This window comes from Crotalus tigris, unplaced genomic scaffold, assembly GCF_016545835.1.
Source record: "Crotalus tigris isolate CLP2741 ecotype Arizona unplaced genomic scaffold, ASM1654583v1 scf7180000018103.2265978, whole genome shotgun sequence".
Classification (NCBI taxonomy): domain Eukaryota; kingdom Metazoa; phylum Chordata; class Lepidosauria; order Squamata; family Viperidae; genus Crotalus; species Crotalus tigris.
The window spans coordinates 1,091,066-1,113,961 of NW_024096824.1; the positions used below are offsets into that span (position 1 = coordinate 1,091,066).

Here is a 22,896-nt window from a genome sequence, read left to right on the forward strand (position 1 = left end):
AATGTTTAATATTTTTGTGCAGGTTCATTCTAAGTTAAAATTAAGGATCCAGTGTCACGTAAATAGCCTTCTGAGCACCAGGAGATGGTGAAGAGTTTTTTAAAAGGAAGATTTATCCTTACCAACAGAAGATCTCAAACATAAAATACTACATTGATATCCTCCAAACAAATAAAATGGCCTTTCTATATGACAATTATTTTAATTCACATTACATTATTAAATCTTCTACTATTTATTCATTATGATTTAAAATTATTAACACTAATCATTCAATATTATAAAGCAATCAGAATACCTGGAATAGTGATACTTCTTCATTTAGTTCAGTGCCTCCCTCTTCTTCTTGTAGAAACTTTGGAGTGCCAGAGAAAGTAGAAAGTTGATTTTCATATTGTAAGAGATTAGCTCTTAAAGAAGACAATGATTGCAGTGGCTGCTTTTTCCCCTCAGACTACGGAAGAAAACAATATAACTCTTTTACTGTTAGCATCATTTAATTTTTTTTTCTCTCCTCAATTTCTGAATGCAACAGTTGAAGCAAATCCTGAAACTGGTGACGTGGTAGATCACAAAACATATGATTTATATGGTTTGATCTTTCTGGATATCAGCAACATAAAATACATACAGCATTAACCATGCAGAAATGGCAATATGGCCAGAAGAGTGAATAATCACAGCACTGCAAATAAAATTGAAAAAGTATTTTAAAATATTATTTTAAAATATCTGGCTAAATAAAACATTTTTCCTATTGCTCTTGAAACAATAAAGTTAGGACCAAATGTACCCCTCCAGAAACATATTTTGTAACTGCTGTGCTGCTACCAAAATGGCACACTGGATATTTACCAAGGAAATATTAATTTGAGTTTAGCCAACAAAACCCTTAGTAAATTATCCATTCATAGGTATAAGAAAAATGGAATAGGTGGTAAAAAAACACCTGCAGAATAAAAATGGATTATGTACTCTTGTGATATTTATTTAAAAAATATCAACGAAACCACACTCAACCCTTCACTTGCCAAAGACACTGTACTTTTTAGAAATTCTTATGAGATAAAAAGACAGATTCATAATTTTTACCCTGTTATAATTCTCTATCTGAAATACTGTGCCATTTGGAATCTGGAAAATGCCTAATGAAATGTGGGTCATGAAGTATAGGCATAATCTATTTCTATGCTCAATAAAATGTCAGCATCAGATCATATGAAATGAACTGTAAGGCTTTTATCTGTTCCTGAAGAAGAAAAACAATTTGACTACATGATAGCAAGCATGAAATGACTCTGAAATTTTAAGCAGGAGAATAAAGAGATGTATAGAAGAGAGCAATAGGAGACATTTTCAGAAGAAAATAATACAAGTAATCCTCAACTTATGACCACAATTGAGTCCAAAATTGCTGTTGGTAAGCAAGACATTTAAATTAAGTGAGTTTTGCCGCATTTTATTACCTTTCTGGCCAGTTATTAACTGCAGTTGTTAAGTTAGTAATATAGTTGTTAAGTTGTTAAAGAAACAAAAAAAATATTTTGTAAATAGCAACTGTTCTGTGGCCATTTTCAGAAAGGAATCTATAGACCTTAATTGCAAACCAATATTACATTGTATTAGAAAATTAAGAAAGCAGTTGTACCTTGAATGTGATCAAATTATGATGCAACTTTTCTAGTCTTTGAGCTGAATCAAGCAGCAATGACTTCGTATAGGTAGAAGGTGAAAACTCACTGGAAAATTTAAGAACTGTAACCATGTATCCATCAGAGGCAATGAGATAAGGCAAACTGGAGTGACATATTACAGAAAATCTCTGCCTCATGAAGTCTCCTTCAGAAACTGATGAATCATTAGAATTCAAGAAAGAGTTCTGTGATCTAGCAGACAGAAGAATAAATCAACAAAATAGAAGATTAATGTACAATATCATAAAGCAAAAATGTTTATCTCACTTAAAAGATTTATCATTCTCTTATATTAGGCTAAATCTCCACCCTGAATATGTTAAGCTGCACTCATAGGAAATGAGTAGAGGCCTTGAAAATGGAGGTAATCTTTCTTGCCCGTGCCATTTTTGTTGCCTGAGAATAAAAGAATAAGTGAAAAAAATGAAATCTTTAAATTAAAATATGAATTTATCTTTGGCAAAGAAGAGCAAGACCGCTCGCTTAATTCCCTCTGGATCAGTGGGTCTCAACCTTTTTAATGCCGCGACCCCCAATCTGTCGTAAGTCGAGGACTACTCAACCGGTCGTAAGTCGAGGACTACTCAACTGGTGCAGCACCATTTGCAGAATGGGACTTTTGGCGGGCTCAGCAGGGCAGAGACAGCCTGGACAATTCCTATTGGCTTTTGAAAGCCAATAGAATTAGACTCTATTCAAGAGAGTCTATTCTATTGGCTTTCAAAAGCCAATAGAATAAAAGGGAGTAGCACAGCTAAGGAAAAGGGGAAAAAAATGGCGGACTGCGTTGTTTGGCGACCCCCGTGAATGGTCGTTCGACCCCAAATGGGGTCCCGACCCACAGGTTGAGAACCACTGCTCTGGATTATCATGCTCACCAACCTTTATCTTTATCTTTTATTGTAATTTTTTTATTATTGTGAGCCAGCCAGAGTCATTGAGAGTTGAATAGCGTAAAGGTTTAACAAATGATTATTGTTATTAGAAATTATATGGAAGAAAAACATAAAGTTCAGATAATTTTTTTAAACCTCTTTTAATTATCTCACCTGTGTGTTATTAATGGATGTAGAGGAATGAATTCTGCTGGTCCAAATTCTATAGAGCAGCCATAAGTAACTAAAGTCATCAATTCACCCAAGCATGTCATTATGATCAGAGATCCACGTTTTAACATGCAAACCAAAAACAGACTATCAGGAGTCCAGCTCATGTCAGAAATCCAGTAAGACCTTCAACAACAAATAATACTTTCAGGAACATGCAACTAAAATATCCACACTGGATTTCAAAATATCCTCTGGGGGGAAAAAAGCTGATTTCCTACTGACCTTATTAATTTGGATGGAATTTTGGGATTCCTGCTACCACAACCTTTAAGACTCCCTGAAGTAGTAATAAAATTCTTAGTGCTCATAAACAAAATTTGAGTTCCCTGAGTATTATAAAAGAAACAGGAAAAGGAAAATATATTTAACATGAACAAAATACCAGGATAAAATTTAACTGTTAATGCCTCCTTATGTTTATCTTTTTTTAAAAAAATTGATCATCCTTTTATAAATTATTTATTGAACATAAATGCTGATTCTGGACAGGATACAAAATTACTCTGCTCCTTGATTACATTGCAAGTCTCTTTGCCAAATATAATTTTAAACTTTAAGACATAAAGAGTAATATTAAAGACCGCTTTGCTGAATATAATTTTAAACTTTAAGACTTTAAACTTTAAAGAGTAAGATTAAAGATTGCACTGCCAGAAGGAAGTGGTGCCCCATCTCCTTCCTGGAAAGCAGTAACATATTCTTTTAATAGGAGGAATTATATCAAGTAGACTGAAGACTGGGGGGGGGGTTCCTTAAAAATGGGCAGAGGTAGGGGTGACTAGCCAGTTTACAGGGATTTCCTTTTATTCTATAGCTTTGCATGCCAGATAGGTTCTGTGATCATATATAAATGTAGAAAGTGATGGTTGCCAAGAATTGAAGGCAATTGCATTCTAGGCATCTTCTTCTACCAGGGTGATACTGGATGTATTCAAAGTAGTTTACAAAGCCAAACTTAATAAAAGGCACAATATTAATAAAGTCACTTTCTTATTATGCTTTTAACATTGGTACCTGTAGATCCTTTTGATTGAGAGCTATTGCTTGCACAAGTCCATCATGTGAGAATTCAGTAAGCAAAGCACCTCTTGACTTCATGCATTCACAAGAGGGAGCCAAATTAAGCAGAGAGCACGTTTGTTGTGCCCAATGTGTTTGACATGGAACAGAGCTACATGGAATGAAGAAAAAAATGCATATTACAGGAAAAATGGAAAATAATTTTATTGATGTATACAGTCAAGATTTTCTTCTTGGTAAAGAATGCAGAGGACGTTGTTATTAGACACGAACTACAAATAGTTTAACCCGCCTGCTTCACACTCCATTTTTATTAGCTACATTGTCTGGAAAGCTAAACTCAGATTCTTTGAAATTAAAAGTTAAGTTAGTTGAGCTGTGCAGTTGAAAAATAGTGAATGAGATGCCATGTTACTCCTAGGCTTCACTTAAGCTCCTTCTATCTCATCTACTGCATATTATGATTTAGTGTAATATCGATCTTAATTTTCTGGAAGTTATTAGAAATTTTTAGGAAGGAACCATAGATTATATATGTTCCTAAAATATACATTCAAATGCCAAGGGGAAAAATATAATACTCTCTCTTTCATTCATATATGTATGTATGTATGTATGTATGTATGTATATTTCTATGCACACATATAAATGACATTTTCATCCATAAACTGATATGCATCTTATTAAATATCTGATATAAACATCTGCATTTAAAAATCAGAATATTTATGTTTTACCTTGCATTTTTTAAACCGTTCTCCTGCCATTTGATCTTCAAAAATATCAGTACCAGTTGGGCCTCAGAATAAAATGCAAAAGAACCCAAGCAACATTCTCCCAATATCTGTCAACGAATCAACATTTCTGAATAACTCACTTGAAATACCTATAAATTTTTTAAATGTATATGATAATTATTCATATTTTATCATGTGGCCAGCAATTAAGATGTTATAGAAGACTTAATCATTGTATTAACCCATAGAAATTTAAACTGCAGTAACAATGAACTATTTTGCATATGCAATATTATGATTTGGATTCTAAGCTCTACTGTTGTCTGGAAAAAGACATGCACAAAACAGCAGAAACAGCAATATGTTGCCACTGCATGCAAACATGTCAGTGCAAATAGATAAGACGAAGATGTTGGGCATTAAATATGTTCTAAAAAGGAACTATAAAAAGTGTTGCAAGATAGAAGACTCCCTATTCATGATCCCAGTCATTCAATTTTACCCCTTCCTGAACAATGTCAGGATTTAGCTTACCGTATATACAGGTAGTTCTCAATTTATTACTGTAATTCATCCTAGAATTATAGTTGTTAAGTAGTGCCAAGCTGAGCATTATATTATCAATCCAATTTTACAATACTTTTTTGCAATGATCGTTAAGTATATGTGTGAGACAGATTTTAAGTGAACACAGTGGTTGTTAAATGATCCTGTTTGTAATGGGATTTTTTTTGCCAAAAACAGGAAGTAAAAGCTGTTTTCTGGCAAAAATAAAGGGTTGTAAATCAAGGTCATATGTACATGGAATGCTGCAAACAGCTGTGAATGTGGACTGCCTGTTAAGCACCCAAAATGTGACCATGGGGGTCAGCCACTGGAACTTTCAATCCAAGTTGTAAGTATTTTGGGGGTCCATTGTAACTTCAAATACTTGCTAAGCTAGTCATTAACTAAGGGCTATCTGTACTCTGTACAAGCCCATCCTAAAATTTTTTAACTGACATACCATGAAAAATGTGCCACTCTTTTTCATGGTATTTTGGTTAAAAACTCAAGGGTCAGCTTATCTGCCAAGGAGCTTTCATATGAATATATGTGGAAAATACATATACTTTTAACAAGTATTACCATATATATTCGCTGATAAGCCCATCCCTGACATAAGCAAAACCTGATATTTCGGTATCTAAAATTCTTGGTTTATCCAGAAGTCTGTACTTGAGGGTGGCAGGTCAGGCTGCATAAGCAGCATAATTCTCAGTCTGATTATGAGGAATACAGGCAACAGCCACAGATTCAATATAAAAACAAATATTTACTCCAGATAAACACACAATAATCTTCAACAATAACCAGAATTACATGGCTGTTATAACAAAAGTCACTATATATATATATATATTTGAAAAATACTTGATTGTCAATAAATGAGATATATTTTATATTTTACCTCATTTTCAATAAAATCAACACTAACTACAGTTTCCTTCTCTTTGATGGTTGGTAACACAATTGAAGCTTCAGGAATAATTTGGGACCACTGCCCCATTGCAGAAATTTGGAAAGGTGTTGCTTTTGATTCTATGCTTTCCCACAATAAAACACAGACATCTAGAGTAGCAAGAAGTATTTTATTTCCATTGCCGGAAACACGTAAGCATAACCTCAAGGAATGATCTAGAAAATAATGTAGTGTTAGAATTATTCAGTTCTTCTAAATTTACTCAAAATATTTAGTTAATTTATTACAACAAAACACATGCTATCACAAGCAAATATAGTTTCTTGTATGAAATCAAGAAGTAGAATAAAGAATTTGTATGTTTTATCATGTATGTTTTTTACTGCAATAAGCAACACACTTTATATGTGGTAATAGCTTCAATAACCATATATTATAGATACTAATGTGTCATTGGCATATGACAAATAATTAGGAGCCTTGATATTTACGAAAAATACTATAAGAAAAATGACAATTTTTAAATTACAGTTCTTAATATTTTTTAAAAAACATGAGGTTTTTTAAAAAAAAGATGAAAATGAAAAAAAAAAATTTGGGGACAATTATATTGGTTGAACAATCATACCTTGCACTGCCATAGCAACTTTTTTAGACTCCTCTATGGCTGGAACAGTTTTTATAATGTCATGATCCTTGTTCCAAAGAAATAGCTCTCCTGTTTTAAGCATTCCTGCCAACCAAGCTCCTATGTGAAAAAGATTAAAGTGCATCAATTTAGAATGTGATCTGATATTTACATATACTCATATGCACTATAAGCTTCACTCTTTTCAATGAGACTCCTTCCAGTTAAATGTATATTCAATTAAGGTCTAATATTCCAAATACATGAATAATTTTATATCATAATGTATTTATGACCAGAAAAAGGGTTAATTTACATCCAAAACAAATGAAGAACTGCTGACTTTCGCCATTAGAAATTTCTTTATATTATATAAAAACAGAAGTTCATATACTTAGGTAAAAGGAATTGATACTATAATACTTAACCATTTCTTGAGGTTGATAATACAATAACATTCTTCAGAAAAGTCTGTAATTGTGGAATCTTCTTTTTTGTCTTTCCAGAAAGCAGGTTAATTTCCTGTATGTTTTTGTCATCCAATAGAAAAACAGCCTCTTTTTGCTATTAAAAGAAGTATCAGTCTTTTATTTATAAATTACTTTTTTCTTGCTAATGAATATCTGGATTAATTCAAGAATTCTGCTAGCATTATAATAAATAAATAAGAAATAAAAGTAAAAAATTAAGTAACATAATACTTGATTTAGAAACTCTTTTCTTGACCCTTCCACAAAGATAAATGTTCTTTGAAAACAAGACTTTTCTGCTGTTCAATTTTTTTTCTGCAGCAAAAAAGATCTGATACAAAATTTTAATAACAACAATAATTGTAATAATTAAGATTTATAAGATATCCAAATCAGAGATTCAATATAGTTTACAATTAAAAACTCAAAGAAACAAATACTTAAGGAGAGTATATAAAAAGCAATGTCAACCATCCCACATTGATTATCACTGATTCAGTTATAAAATGCCATAGTACAAAGCCAGGTTTGAACATATACTGTATGTTTTATTTTAAAATAGCAAATACTTAAAAATATAATGAATAAAAAACTTTTCAAGCATTGTAAGAATAAAATGTAAAAGTAACACGATTAGTATTGCATTTTAAAATATCCTGAATCAAATAACTTCAAAAAGTAAATAAACTGCAATAACAAAATTAGCATAATATGAATCCGAGATTGAACTGAAAAATTCTGTTCTGCCAAAGAACTTTATCTTTAGTTATTAAAACAAAAGTTTAGATAAGAATGCTTTACGTTAAGAAAAATTCAAACTTTTGGATATTCAATGTTTTTCTAAAGCAAAGTAGATATTTTAACTTTCAATGATGCATTTTTCAACTGCTCAGACAGTATTTATTCTAATTCCTAAAGATTTATAGATTGATTATTGCTGTTACTATATTACTCAGATTTGCACAATGACCTGAAGTTATGCCAGTAAGATTTAATTTTTGAAGGAATGTGCCTTTAATGTACAATATATAAAACATTATATATAATTACCTCTCCTAGCCAGGTGATTCGAGGCCATGGCTTCTTCTGTTTGATACATGTAGAGGCTAGTACCTCTAATTTGATTTTCATGATTATTAAAACATATGAGAATCCGTAAAATTTATCAGTTTAAATAGCCTTTAAATGGTTCCTTAAGAAAAATTCAACAGCATCTCTGCAAAACAATTTAAAGTTCTTAACTATTGACATAATTAAATCAGAGATATAATTTCCATGTGTTCCTATACTATCATTATTTCAAAGTAACATTCAATACCAAATACTAGAGGACATGTCAAATAGGCTTTAAGATAGCATCTCAATTCAGAACACCAGCAAACAGGTTCAATGCGCTGTCTAACTTGCATATTTGAATCCCTCTACTCTGAGTCATCCAACTGGACCTTTTGCTTTACTGGAAAATGATAGGCACCTGAGCATGCATAGAAGAGTTTTGCCATCTGGATAAAAGCAGAGCAGCTGCTCAGACCTGCTGCTTTAAAGGGTACTTGTTCAAAGAGTTCTCAAAGCCAGGCAGACTTTTGAATAACTGCATAGGTCTAGGGATTACTGATTCATGAGGATTATAGGATGAATCAATGATAGCCACCTTGTGCAAAAATTTAGCAGGTCCAAGATTATATCAATGAAACTATGCACAAGATAAAGATATACAAATCTCCCTTCATTCAACTTCACTGAATGATCCCAAAATCTAATATTAGTGATAAGAGGAAAAAAAAAACTATCTACATCAAGCATACATCTATAAACATGTACTGCTTCTGCCTTACTTTCCATTTTTCCAAGTTAAAAGCCCTAAACGTCATAATCATTCCTCAGTCATTCTTGTTGCCCAATTTTGCAACTTGTTAAGCTTTTCTGAGATAGGATAATCCAAGTATGATCACACTTGAAGGCTTATACATTGATATGATATTGGCAGCATCTCTTTTGGTTCTTCTTCAATTGGCTCCAACATAAAATTTATATTTTTAAGAGCTGTACCCTGTTCTTCATCAAACTGCCCATTACAATCTTAAGATCTTTCTCATTACTTGGTAATGAGTAATAATTTCTAATGATCGGTTATAATCCTATTCCAACACTATCAGAACATAAACTTGTGACATTCAGTGTCAGAAGATGTGTCAATGATCATGGATTTAGAAAGCTTTAAAGGGAAATGTGTCAAGTTCATAGGTTTTTAGAGCAGCGTGACACACCTGAGTTACTTCACAATATGCACTACTACAAAGATCCAGTTTTTAGATTGTTAAAACAGCATCATCTCTGTATGATTCCCGTAAAAGCTCGTCTCAGCTGATTTTGCAGGCATGTACATGCAGACCCATTTTGTTTGTGATCCTATGCAAATAATTTGGATTGTTTCTGAAGCACTTGAGAAGTACTTCATTTGAGTTAACATATACATAGAAATTTCACATAAATTTGAAGTCTAGATCCATAAGTATATCGGTTAAACTGTACCTCCTGTATGAAGCAACCATGCCTGTTTTTTGCCCATAAAGTTCCATAAAACATTTTGGCTGGTAAGAATCAGGATGCTTTGCTAGATGAAGCTCTTTCTGATCAGACTGGATTCTTCTTGATTTCCAGAACCATTGCTGTTAGCCTGTTGCATATACATAACTTATTTATTTACTCTCATTTGTATCATTGCCAATCTTATATAAAGTGACACTGGGAGATGTACATGGTAATAATCAAGAATGTATGAAAACCATTAAAACAAGCAATTTAAGATAAAAACAAAACAGAAGGAAAACGTACAAAGAGGACATTCCATTAACTATTATACAACCATCTAAAAGGTTCTACTCTACTCACAGGATCCCTATGCTAGCTGACAAAAGCTATGTTTTAAGGGCCTTTTTATTTATTTGATACTTGTATATCACTTCATCAATACACAAAGCAATTTGACAGTTGTAAAAACCATATCATCAAACCACAATATGACATCAAAAATACTGTGGATGGAAACTAATCAAGAAGATATACAACCTGGAATTAAGGAGAAACAGTGAGGACAATTGACCAATGGAACAGCTTGCCGTCGGAAGTTGTGGGTGCTTCACACAATGGAGTTAAGAAGAGACTGGACAACCACTTGTCTCAAATTATATAGGATCTCCTGCTTGAGCAGGGGATTGGACTAGAAGACCTCTAAGGTTTCTTCCAGATCTATTCTGCTTATTATTTAATTAAAAACGAATACTACCATCAGCCCAGCTGTTTAAGGTAACTAGTCTTGAACCTTGTAATCTCAAGAGAAAGGCACTGATGTAAATGACTAATTTAATGAAATTAACTCAGAAAAGTAGCTCAGAGTGACATACATGGCTGTTTTCTCCCCTACACAGAATGACAATTTCCACCCAGGGAACTTAACACCTGACTACTGCATCTAATTGATTATAGGTGACCTAAAAAAACCACACAGTATTCATCTCTGGCTGACTGGATGGGAGACCACCAGGAAATCCAAGGCAACAGACTAAGTGAGAAGTAAAGTATCCCAGGAGGCAATGACATGCTACTTCTATAATATTGCTTTTTTTAAAAAAAGAAACTCACATGACCATGGTATCAAAAAGAACTGCCCTGGATTCATGAGAGAATACTTAGAGAATATTCCAATCTTAATGATGCTTCAAAGCACACTCCTGCCCACGTTCTCTCCAGTTTCACTGTGTTAAAAAGCCATGTGACTTCCAGAGCAGTGAAAAATATAAATCTATTTAATGGCTCCCTCACATCTCTTGCTCCTCGGATGACTAGTACACGATCCCCAGGCCGGCAAAGCCAATGGGAACTGTGGTGCAATAGATGTGGAGGAGGGCTCCAGGATGGATGGATGGATCCTGCGGGAACAGCAGCCCTGCCTCTGCCCCCGCCTTCTGTTTATGCCTAATTGCCTGTTAAGGGCTGCTTTGCAACGGGGCGCCTCCCTTACGCTTCGTGCAGGAGCAGCTTGGCTGTCGTGCTGTCTCCTTTTCTTGGCCCAGCAATCGCTCGCGGCCGTCCGATCCCGCCTAAGACAGAATGGAAGAGACACAGGCACCCCATTACTCACCGCTCCCACATTTAGCCCAACAGCTTTCCTTTCCATGACCCAGGTTGCCAGCCGAAGGGAGGAGCGCGACTACTACGCATGCGCTTCATGGAGCCCGTTCCAACGGTAAACAGGGAAGCTCCGCCCCTAACGCAGCCGACGCGTCTTGTTCTGCGCCTCTCACTGGGGTCTGGTCTGGGATTCCGCATATTTTCGAATTCAGAACTTCTGCCCAAAATATCGGACTTTTTAACGAATTCATCCAGCAGTACCCAGCAGCCTCAAGAAGCTAAGCAGGAGACCAAGAGGAAGCCTCCGGATTTAAGATTAGACGGAGAAGTTGGAGAAAAAAGTCCTAGGGAAAGGGGAACGGCTTCCAGATGACTGCCAAGAGAACTAATGAATTTGTTCCTTCAAAGCCACAACTTGACTTGAGGGAGTCTTAATCTTAAAGCAGTTCATCACTGCCAGCAGTCACAGCACAGAGTACTGGCTGACTAGGGTGTGCTTAGTACTTGGATGGGGGACCGCCAGGAAAGCTTAACAGTGTACATTGGAAAAAAAAAACACAACCAAACAAAAATCCTGAAAGGAGCTGGCAAGTTCCTTCAATAATATTGCCAGGGGGGAGGAGAGAGAGAAAGAGAGAGAGAGAAGAAGGAAGGAAGGGGAAGAAAGAAAAAGAGAAAGAAAGAAAGAAAGAAAGATGGATGCAGAGATGTGCACATGAATTTATTGGTAGTTGAGCACAACTAAAAGACTTGTTTTGCTAGCTGGACCTCTTGTGCTACATTAGTATCCTTCAACCAGCATGGGCTTTGTTTACAGTCCCACAGGTAAGCAGAAAGGCATAAGGTAGGTTTAAGAGCAGAAACCAGCCTGGTGCTTCTAGAGTGGTTATGTCATCACAACCTAGGCATCTCTAGGCAACCCCTCTGGAAGGCATTAAACTGGGGAAAAGAACACAAACTTTGTGGGTGATGATATAATTAGGTGAAAGGAATGTGAGAAGTGGTTTAATAAACAAGTAGATAGGAGGGAATATCCATCTGCTTAAAAGTTCCTATTGCAGCAATATAATACTTTTTGAGGAATGTCATTTTACTTTGGGCTAATAAAATAAAATGGTCTCTCCTTCCTGCTACATATACTGTCAGCACTCCCAGGTAAATGAGACAGGAAATATGACTAGATGAACTACTGTAATTTTACTTTATTGTAAGGCTGTTGACAGAATCTTGCAAATTGGAAGGTACAAATATGACACTACTTTTAGCCCTCTGATCAATTAGGGTGAGTCAGTCCTTCCTATGTTTCTTCCTCTGACCATTAAATCACTGGGGGCTCCCTCCTCTCATCTGATCATTTCCTAGGCAGCATTTCTTTCCCTAGCAGCTTGAGACCATTGTCACATAACCATTACACATATATAGAAGACTGGTTATAAACACGTAGAATTCTAAACCCCACTAAGGACTCATTGTTTTACTTGGAAATTAAAAGCACCTTATATCAAGTTGGATTCCTGGACATATCCATATTGTTTCCTGGATGGTAACACAGTATGGAAATTATTTGGTATTGCCTTTTTTCTAGATATTTTAATACTCAGTGTTCCGTACTGAATACTAATAGACGTAACCCATCTTAGCTTTCTGAGTTAGTTCAAGCTTGCTAATGGCTATTGAATCGAAGGCACAGTATAAGTAGTACTAGTGGCTAACTCATGGATTTGTCTTTTTGGCATCCCCTGGGCAATGGTGATGGCACTGGCTAATCATTTCAACCCGGAAGTGCCTTAAACTGTACTTTCGACATGAACAGGAAGGGAATGTGTGTTTTTAAGAACCAATATAGGAATGCACACTTAGTACCCAGTTATTTTTATTATTGCATTAAGACAGCCTACACTAATAACTTAGCAGCCAGCACAGGAACTGTACTTCAACCCCATGGATGATCAACACTGAAAGTGCCTACATTAAGATCTTAGTAAAATACCAACATTATTTTGATACTAAACGTGATATTGAAGAAACTAAAAACCTCGTTCAAAAATTAAATAGTAATGTTACTTATGTCCTATCCTTTCTAAAAAGTTCTGTGCTGTTTATAAAAAATTCTGTTTTTGAATGTCAGAATATAGTTGTTGGTTTGTTTGTGGACCCAAGTCAAGGTGTTGGTTATCCCCTTTAAAACCTTTCAGGGCATGGGATCAGGTTAACTGAGGAACCATCTTGCCCCAATGGGATTGTCCCACCCCATTCGTTTTGGCAAAAGAAGCATGCTGTGAACTCCTTGGGAAAGGAATTTTGGCTGGAGGAGTCTAGGATAGTGATGGCGAACCTTTTAGAGACCAAGTGCCTAAACTGCAACCCAAAACCCACTTATTTATCGCCGGGTGCCAGGTGGGCATGGCCCACTGGATGGGCGTGGCTGTGGTCATGGCAGACTGGGTGGGTGTGGCCAAGGTGGGTATGGTCACCTTGATGTTGCTCGTGGGGAGGGACGCCTGTTGGGGCTGGGCAGGGTTGGGGGAGATCCAGGGGGTCTCTAGCAGGTGGGGCAGTGTGCAGTAGGCGAGGCAAGGCGAAGCAGGGTCGGGGTGCCATTGTCACAGGGCAAGGCGAGGCAGGGGCCGGGGTGGCTATTGCCTGACACCATGGGCCCCCACATACAGAGGCCAGCGAGCGGCCCCTCGACTGGTGCACTCTGGGGCTCCGCAGCCCACCCGCAGCAGTTCAGAGAAGTCACTTCTGAGCTGGATGGCCGGCCGACAGCTGAGGAGGCGATGCAGTGGGTTGTGCCCGGAAAAGAAGACCATGCGAGGCCGGGAGGGATGGGACAGGGGGAGGGAAACCAGCCATGCTGGGATGCATCCAGCCATGTGGGACCTCTGCAAGTTAGTTAGCAGGCGGCTGGTTGAAGAGGGACGGTTACCATCTCCAGGGCATGGTATATGTGCCCACAGAGAGGGCTCTGAGTGCCGCCTCTGGCACACGTGCCATAGGTTCGCTACCACTGGTCTAGGGGTAAGTCCAGTTAACCAGTGGAACAGCTTGCCTTCAGAAGTTGTGGATGCTTCGTCACTGGAGATTTTTAAGAAAAGACAGGACAGCCACCTATTTGAAATGGTATAGAGTCTCCTGCTTGAGCAGGGAGTTGATTAGAAGACCTCCAAGCACCCTTCAGCTGTGCTGATTGAACCTTTTCTGCTGTGACCTGTGGAGGTGAGATCTGATCCCACCCGTCTGGCCTTCCAGAAGAGCCTAAAAGCTGGCTCTGCTGGTTAGCTTTGGCCCTAATGAGGGCGCTCCATAGTGGAGGTGGCTGGAGGAATAATAGAGAAGATTCCACCTCCCTACCATTTTGGTCTTTGTAGTTTTTTATTTGATTCTTGTTAATTTTAATGTCTTTATATTTGATTTTATTGTAAGCTGCCCAAAAACACTTCAGACAGTGAGATGGGTGGCATATAAACAATAAAGTGATAAAGAATATAGTTTGATTAAAAATTATGAATGTTGTTTGTTCCCCAATATTAATTCCTGCTCACATAACCACTATCAAAATTTCTCATAGTACAGGCATATAATTAATTCCTTTTAAAAGTAAGAGAGATAGTACACATTGTAGAAACAGAATTTCTGTCTGGTGCATGATGAATTTAAAAACAAAGTGCAGTTAATCAGGCCCGACACCTAAGCTACCAGCTGGGACTCTACAAAATAGTGAAGTCTTCTGGTCAAGCATATTGTACAGATTTACAAAAAAGTCATTTTACAAATAAGTTTAATTGCCAGAACACAATTATACAATGCATCTTAATCCAAAGCATATAAAACAGTTTTACTGTTAGAAAAATGTGGCAGTAATAAAAAAAAAGAGCAAATCAAAGTTATTTATACATTCTGTTCCATGTGACATTCATTAAGAAGATACACTAGAAAACTAATCAGTAGGAAGTTGATTCTCTTCAGCCTTATCAGCATTTGCCTTTTCAAGTTCCAATACATTAACAGCCAGTTCACCTGGACAAGCTGACATGCATCACCGGACTTAGTGAAGCCGCTCTAATTTTGCTTGCAGAGATTTAAAGCTTCCGGTAATGGTCTGTACAGCTAAGGTTGGACTTATAGACTGCAGTTCAACAAGGTAACAGCTAACAGCATCTAAACAGATATTTGTGAATCGCCGTCTAAAGAGAAAGAAAACATTGATCTTATTATTATATTATTCCTTTCCGTACAATTGCTATACAGTGACTTAAAAAGTCTTGAAACTTATATTCATTAAAAAGTTGGTGGATGGAAGGAAAATAAAAATAAATAGACCTATTAACCCAACATTCATTCTGGGAAGCCTGGATGAAGAGGGAGGCATTCAAGAAGCACCAAATTTACAATCACAAATTTCAGGTGGGGAAATTCCATAATGCAGGGACCACCTCTAAGAAGGCTTGTCTGAAAATAATTGCAAGTTGGCACAAATAATTGCAAGTGCAATAATCTCTAACGATCCATCAGACTCATCAGAGTATCACAGCCCTTAAACTTACAACTATTGCAGCATCCCAGTCACGTGATCAAAATCCAGGCACTTGATTTGTTATGTATTTACGATGGTTGCAGTATCCCAGGGTCATGATTGCCATTTCCCAGCCAGCTTCCAACAAGAAATTCAATGGAGGAAACTGGATTTGTTTAATGACCTTGTGATTCATTTAACAACTGCACCGATTCACTAAACCATGTCGAAAAAGGTTAGCAACAGACATTCTGGCCTCAACTGGGGTCATAAGTCAATCTATACCTGTATAGATATTTGTCCTTCTTTTGCCAGCTTGCTCTACTCATGGGCTGACTACGTAGGTTTTTCAGGTATGGAAATTAAGTTGGTTAAAAAAAAGGAACAATTTTCTAGAATAGGAAGGTGAAAGACTACTTGCCATCCTGCTACATGTTTTAAGAATAAAAAATGGATTAAAATATGTAAGTTAATAAAAGTCATTATAGGCTTGAAAATACTCAACATGATATTGTTAAAAAACTTGACTGAAGTTTTTTTTATTTAATTTTGATATGACGTTTAAACAAAATTATACATTTTGTCAACACCATCATTCAGCATGTGCTATATTATTAAAACTTCACCTCACTTCCAGTGTATATAAACTTTAAAATACCTTTCAAAAGTAGCTACTTTGTTAGGATCTTGCACATATCCTGATAGCAGTACATGTATGCATTCCAAAAGATGTAATGGTTTCTTCATTTTGCTCCAGTAGGGATCCTATAAAGACAAAAATATGGAAATAAATGCACATACAAACTCATACGTGTGTATATGTAAAAAGAAAGACTTGTTGGCTTGTACGTGTGTTCACTAACCAGTTGGCAGTTTAGAGATGGCTGATTCTCCATTGCTACCGAGATAGTAGACAAGGCCAGCAGCCATTGCTGCTCAGAAATCTACAGACATTTTGTTTGTTTGATTGTCAATTTATATCTATAAAACTCATCTATAAAACTCACTATTAAAACATACTACAAAACCATTTGACATACCTGTTGAATCACTAGGAGCTGAACTCAACATGAACTTTCTATTTTCATTGCTATTTTTTTTTAGCAAGGAGCTAATTGTTCTAATAATCTCCCTCCCCTGCCAATGATCCTGTTTTTGATAGCAGTAGGTAAATAGTGCTCTTGTCTGCACTAGCACTGTTTAAAGTGTGTTAAACCCCACTCCGCCCAGTGCTCCTTTAAAATTTCTCCCATTCCAAAAATTCAATCTATTTTTTTTTCCAGAACTAAGAAAACCAGGCAAATCCCTTTTAGCCTAAAGGCCTCATTTTCACACAAAGAGGAAAGATATAGCATAGCTTTCTTCTTTATAGACATTTCTAACTTTAAAAGTGACGGAAAATACATTCATAGCTTGGAAACTTAAATGATCTGTAACTATAATAATAACCAAAAACCTTCCTAACTGATCATCTCATAGTTCTGCATCTAAACAGAAGTATTTCCATCCCATGCAGTTATAATACAGATCATAAAACAATTAAAGTGAAAACTAGATTTTGAACTCTCATACCCGTGCTTTAAAAAGCTGATCATATACTTCAAGAAGCCGTGGTAGTGGGACACCAATTTCTTGCATTGTATACGTTACAAATCCCACATCCCAGTTCAAAGAACAAACTTGCTGTTCTAGATATTGAACTAAGAAATCTGAGGAAAAAATATAATGCAATAACATCAAATTCTTGCACAAAGTTATGGCAACAATGTTATTTCTTTTTTCATTTTTTTTAATCTATGGAACCAGAGAACATTCTTGACTCCATCTGACCAGTATCTTGATGTAAAGAACAAAGACATTTGCTGCCCATGACAGGATAGGTTGGGAATTAGTCTGTTGGAAAGAAGCTGAGGTTCTTCGACATAGCTTTTTCAATGTCAGGAGACCAAGACGTCTTGGGCATAGTAAGAAATAGACATATCTGAGCACATTAGATTTAAAAGGGCCAAACCTAGAGTCTTGAGAATTCATCCACAGGAAACTCTTAGTTGCTACTATCTTGACTAATATTAAAATAAAGAAGTGGTCTTATAAAGGGCCTCATTAACCTGCATATTACCAGTATAAGATTACTGAATCCAAGAGGATATCTTGGATACCCTCAATATCGTTCATTCATTAGTCTCATGATTCCTTGAAATATATTTAGTTAGTAAGTTGGCCATAATTTACCACTTCTTAATTTTCCCCCCAATTTTGCTATTTATCAAGGTAATAGCAACTAATGAGGTAAAATGTAAAATGTGAGCCTTTAAAATATTTGCTTGGATACAATTCCAGAATTAGATAGTTTCCATCATTTTCTTTTCCTACTTCTGCTCTGCCTCTATTGGCTTTAAATGAGCAGCAAAACGCTGAAGCCTACAAACAGTATTTCTGGATTCTACCATTTGAAGATTTTGAAATAAGTATTTGACATAGATTCAAGAAAAACAAGCAGTGGGACTTTTTCAAATTTTCTTTCAACTTCTTTCTTGACAAGTCTTTATTATTCAATATCTAAAATTGATTTATATACCTAAAGGGAAATAGCGTGGTGTTCCAGCATAAATTTTGCCAAGCATTACCATCTTCAGACTAAGACCCTGCATCCTATCAGGAGCACTCATTGCAAGACTGTCACTCAGTGCTGAAAGAAAAAGGAAAATCTATTACATATTTGTATTCTTTCAATCTTCAACTCCATACAATTAGATACAATAAATGGATGTCCAAGTGAGGAAAATGGCAAATTAGATGTTTCCCAATGAATAGTATAATGCCATGGCAATGACTGATGGCAAGCTCCGTTCAATGGAGCTTCTCCAAAAAAGGAGAGATAGCCCATTTGTGCTCCAATTGGTTGAAACTGGGAGATGATTCCCTATGGTGACGCTTTAAGAATATTAAATTATCTAAATTCACTTTCTAATCACTTATAATTATTTTAGAGTTAAAAGAGGTCTGTTAAAACATGTCTAAAAATCTGCCTAGTGAGTAAAACTTCATCTTGAAATAAAAAATAATTTCAGTTTAAAAAATGTAAGAACATGAAATAAATGGCAAAAATCTAAGAATTCAACCTAAAAATGTTTAAATGAATTAAGGATCCAAATTAATTGGAATATTAGAACTTTTGAGGGGTTTGTGGTGCTCTCTGAGCTTGGTTGTTTCCTTGCAGATGTTTTCATTATCCAAACTAGGTAACACCATCAGTTTGCATAATGAAATGTCTGCAAGAAAAGAACCAAATTCAGAGAGCACCAAGGACTTTCATTTCAACCATGAACTACAAATATTCTCCTTTACTGATTAGAACTTTTGCAAAGCACCCTGAAACATTGAGTAAATAAAATCACATTTTCACATGAATGTGAATTGTTTATTCTATGAAGAAATGCAATATTGGTGGAAAGTTGAAAATAAACTTGAGATTTTATGAATGAGCACTAGAGGGGACTAAAGCTCCAGGCAGGGAAAAGAAGAATGAAATTTGCAGGATGACAGATAAAGATATGAGATCAAGATATTTCAAAGGACCCTTGAAATTGGGAGATGGCAATTATTGATAGCACTGGAACAGAAAATCTCAACAGAGGTAGGAATATTGGAAAATGAAGAAACTGTTGTCAAAAGACAGAAAAAAATTGTTAAAGTGGAAATATAAATGACAAATCAAGAGATGAAAAATGATCTGAGAAAGACTTATTGTACTTACAAAAGACCTACCTTTTTCAATTATTTCTTGCCAAAGAGTTTGTACTAAGATAGGATCTGAATGTCCAGCACAATGTATAATGGCCAATTTACACTCTGAGAGTTTGAATGGATCTGCAAATTCCCCATAGAGCTAAAGATTAAAAAGGGCAAAATAATAACAATTTAGTTACTTGTAAGAAATGGAAAACATTATTTTATAATAATTAAATAATGAAAATACTAAATATCATATCTTCACCTGAAATAGCCAGTAAGACAAACACAGTAAGCCAGTTGCAATTTTCAAAGTATGAATAGGAAAAATAAATGCTTTAAGATAACAAATATATATTTCAACAATTAGAATTGGAACTTAGAATGATGAATTCAAATATTAAGACCACCTTGCTAATTTCCATCAACTCAGAATCCAACTGGGAAATTGCATCTTGCACTGAAGAATGATGTGAACACTGATGGTGTAAGGCTTCTTGTATTTGAAACTGTATCCTGGCAACCTGATTAAAAATACAAGAATATTTAAATGAAAAATTTAAGAGTAAACTTTTATAATTATTATGCTTATAATAGTTCTTCTCTATTTGAATCACTCCCTTTTGCTCATTTAAAAAACACTCATACTATTTTAACATTTTACTGTTAAAATTACTATTAACAGTAATTTTACTGTTCTGTATTATTTTGATCATCACATAGAAGGCAATACAAAAGCACAATAAACAAATGAAATTCTATCATTTTTAATTATTATTTTTAATAAATGAAAGTAATCTCAGATGAAAGGTGTTGATTAAAAATACTGGCATCCATGTCATACAAACCAGTTTTTACTTACTTCCATTTTCTCTTCCAATTCATGTAAAAACTCCCCATCTGCAGCTATTGGCGATATTGCTGTTGAGCTCTTAGCACTTAAGATAGCACGTGCAATATATTCAAGACGCTGCTGAAGCGAAATCTCAGTGCTATTAAATAACAAAGGCATGTAATTAATATTCATATAATAATAATGCAATCATAATTGAAGTCTTGATAGACAAAAGGATATATTACCTATGCATGTCTGCCAATTTTGCAAGGACTCGGGCTGCATTACTAAAACTTCTATTTTTCTCAAAAAACCTCCATAGCAAATCCATATAGCGAACTTTGTTTTGATCAATTTTGGCCATGCGTGCCAGATATGGCTCCAGGAAGGGAGAGTTTACCTAGAGAAATGGAGGGAGGAATCTCATCAATTTGCCATTGCTGTATTTAATCCATTAAGTTTCTGAAACTGGACAGAAACTCTATTCATGAAAATTTATCAAGCTGTTCTGTGATCCTACCTGCAGCAATTTATCTGATAAATCCGCTTGAATCAACCAGCCATAAAGGGCAATACTAAAAAGTTCATCTGTGGAACGTTGGGCGAGCTTAAGCATTTGTTCAAACTAGAATCAGGAATACAGAAACATTTAAAATGTATTTATTCTTGGTTGCAAAAATGTAAAGAATATCTTCACTTCTAGAATAATTTAAAAAAAGCCTTAATAGCATATGCTAAAGTATTAAATACTGAATACTTCAGTATTTACTAAAGTACTAAATATTGAATATTTCTATACTCCAATTAATCTCTGAAAATTTTGTATGCAAGAAGCTATTATGCTTTAATAAAAGTGTTTTGTAAGGAAAATAAATAGATTTAAAAAACGATCCAAGAAACACCATTCATCCCTAAGGAACAGCTCAGTATATGACTTGAGTAGCGCTTACATGATGTCCTGCTTCTTCATTGCTTAGCATGTTAGGATCGGAGGACAAAACAGGAGGACCAGGTTTCTTGGGCACACTGGGAGACTGAGGGGCAGCTTTGCTTTGATTAACCAGCTCCTGAAGGGTGTCTGTGATGCATTTATAACAATTTAACCTGTAAAAAGATGCCAAATGGAGTACTCATGAGGAAAACATACTCATGAGGAAAACAATATACGTCTTCAACTTTTACTATTTTAAAATCACGCATATTCCTGGTGACATGTTGCTTGAGCATAAGATTAACAGAGACTGGAATGTTTATAAAAAGTACAATTTTCTACAATACAAATTAAAAAAAAACACACTCAAATTCAGTTAAGAAATAGAGGCAGTCCTCAACTTACAACCTTTCCTTTAGCAACCATTCAAAGTTACAACAGCACTGAAAAAAGTGACTTGTGAATAGTCCTCGCACTTACAGCATCCCTACAATCATGAGATCAAATTTGGGCATTTGACAACCAGCATGTGTTTTCGATTTAATGAAGTGTGCAAACCAGCGTTTGCATTTCCTGCATCGGATGAAGAAAGCACATCTTTCTCCTTTTGTCCTGGCCACTTTTTACAGAGGCACAATTGAGAGCATTTTAATAAACTGCATAATTGTTTGGTTTGGTGGTAGCAGTGCCTCAGATAGAAGGGCCATACAGCGAGTAGTAAGGACAGCTGAGAAGATTATAGGAATCTCGCTTCCCATTATTTAGGATACTGCTTATAAGCACTATGTGCTTAGAACTCAGATCCCACACACCCACTTCACGGTCTGTTCTGTTGCTCTCCTCTGGAAGGAGGTTTCGAAGTATTTATAGCAGAACTACTAGATTCTATAACAGCTTTGTTCCATATGCCATCCGTTTTGTAAATTCGCAGGATTCTCCCCCCCCCACGATATATATGTATATATTTGAACTAGATTGTGATGTGCCTCTGTGTCATATAGTTTTTATTCTATTCTATTCTGTGGTTGCAGCATCCTGGGGTCATGTAATTGCCATGTGCGACTTTCCCAACCAGCTGACAATCAAAGTCAATGGGGGAGAAGCTAGATTTGCTTAATGATTACGTGATTCACTTAACACTGTAGTGATTTGTTTAACAACCATCTCAAAAAAAGGTAAAAATGGGTGTGACTCAGTTTACAACTGCCCTGCAGAACAAGGGAAATTCTGGTTCCAGTTGTGGTCTTTAAGTTGAACATAACATGTTTATGATGACAACATATCCTTGGGAGTGATATCTCAGTCTACAGTTAGAAATAATAGTTTGCTGAAAGTATTTTGTTGAAAAAAAATATCCCTTTTATTTTCCAAAATACTCACCTCTCCTGGAAAGCCTGCCAGCCAGTAACATCCTCTTCTGGTTCATGGTTTTTGTAATAATGAAGTCCAAGACCCTGGGGATCCTTTTTCTCTGCAGCCGTCAGAGAAAGTTCTACCACACCCTCATAGAAACGCACTTAAAATTAAAAAGAGAGGGGAGAAATGATATTATGCAAAATGCCTCATAAATTTAAATAATTCAACTATTGTTTCTCTGTTCTTGTTAGCTGAGTAAATCTGTTTCTGTACT

General features: G+C 35.7%; 2 protein-coding genes across 10 annotated transcripts in view; both read right to left on the reverse strand.

Annotated features, from left to right (window-relative positions):
* Positions 1-11,348, reverse strand: part of CPLANE1 (ciliogenesis and planar polarity effector 1) — a 69,266-nt gene extending 57,918 nt beyond the window's left edge. For 8 of the 9 annotated variants that reach the window (XM_039347913.1, XM_039347911.1, XM_039347909.1 and 5 more), the window contains exons 1-12: positions 11,263-11,348; positions 9,654-9,798; positions 8,172-8,337; positions 7,080-7,215; positions 6,652-6,771; positions 6,012-6,238; positions 4,562-4,668; positions 3,818-3,974; positions 3,026-3,129; positions 2,744-2,926; positions 1,649-1,886; positions 299-454 (exon numbers count right to left, since the gene is read on the reverse strand). In XM_039347913.1, the coding sequence (XP_039203847.1) occupies positions 299-454; positions 1,649-1,886; positions 2,744-2,926; positions 3,026-3,129; positions 3,818-3,974; positions 4,562-4,668; positions 6,012-6,238; positions 6,652-6,771; positions 7,080-7,215; positions 8,172-8,252 (1,509 nt within the window). In that variant the 5' untranslated portion in view covers positions 8,253-8,337; positions 9,654-9,798; positions 11,263-11,348. Of the gene's footprint in view, positions 1-298; positions 455-1,648; positions 1,887-2,743; positions 2,927-3,025; positions 3,130-3,817; positions 3,975-4,561; positions 4,669-6,011; positions 6,239-6,651; positions 6,772-7,079; positions 7,216-8,171; positions 8,338-9,653; positions 9,799-11,262 lie in introns of those variants that run through there. The other variant, XM_039347917.1, reaches the window with a different exon arrangement.
* Positions 11,349-14,988: 3,640 nt separating this feature from the next.
* The window catches only part of NUP155 (nucleoporin 155), a 32,556-nt gene continuing 24,648 nt past the window's right edge, over positions 14,989-22,896 (reverse strand). Inside the window, exons 25-35 of the mRNA XM_039347922.1 lie at positions 22,647-22,782; positions 21,286-21,439; positions 20,856-20,960; positions 20,581-20,735; positions 20,363-20,492; positions 19,911-20,024; positions 19,537-19,657; positions 18,347-18,457; positions 17,341-17,477; positions 16,427-16,533; positions 14,989-15,439 (exon numbers count right to left, since the gene is read on the reverse strand). Coding sequence (XP_039203856.1) covers positions 15,301-15,439; positions 16,427-16,533; positions 17,341-17,477; positions 18,347-18,457; positions 19,537-19,657; positions 19,911-20,024; positions 20,363-20,492; positions 20,581-20,735; positions 20,856-20,960; positions 21,286-21,439; positions 22,647-22,782 — 1,409 coding nt within the window. The 3' untranslated portion in view covers positions 14,989-15,300. The remainder of the gene's footprint in view (positions 15,440-16,426; positions 16,534-17,340; positions 17,478-18,346; positions 18,458-19,536; positions 19,658-19,910; positions 20,025-20,362; positions 20,493-20,580; positions 20,736-20,855; positions 20,961-21,285; positions 21,440-22,646; positions 22,783-22,896) is intronic.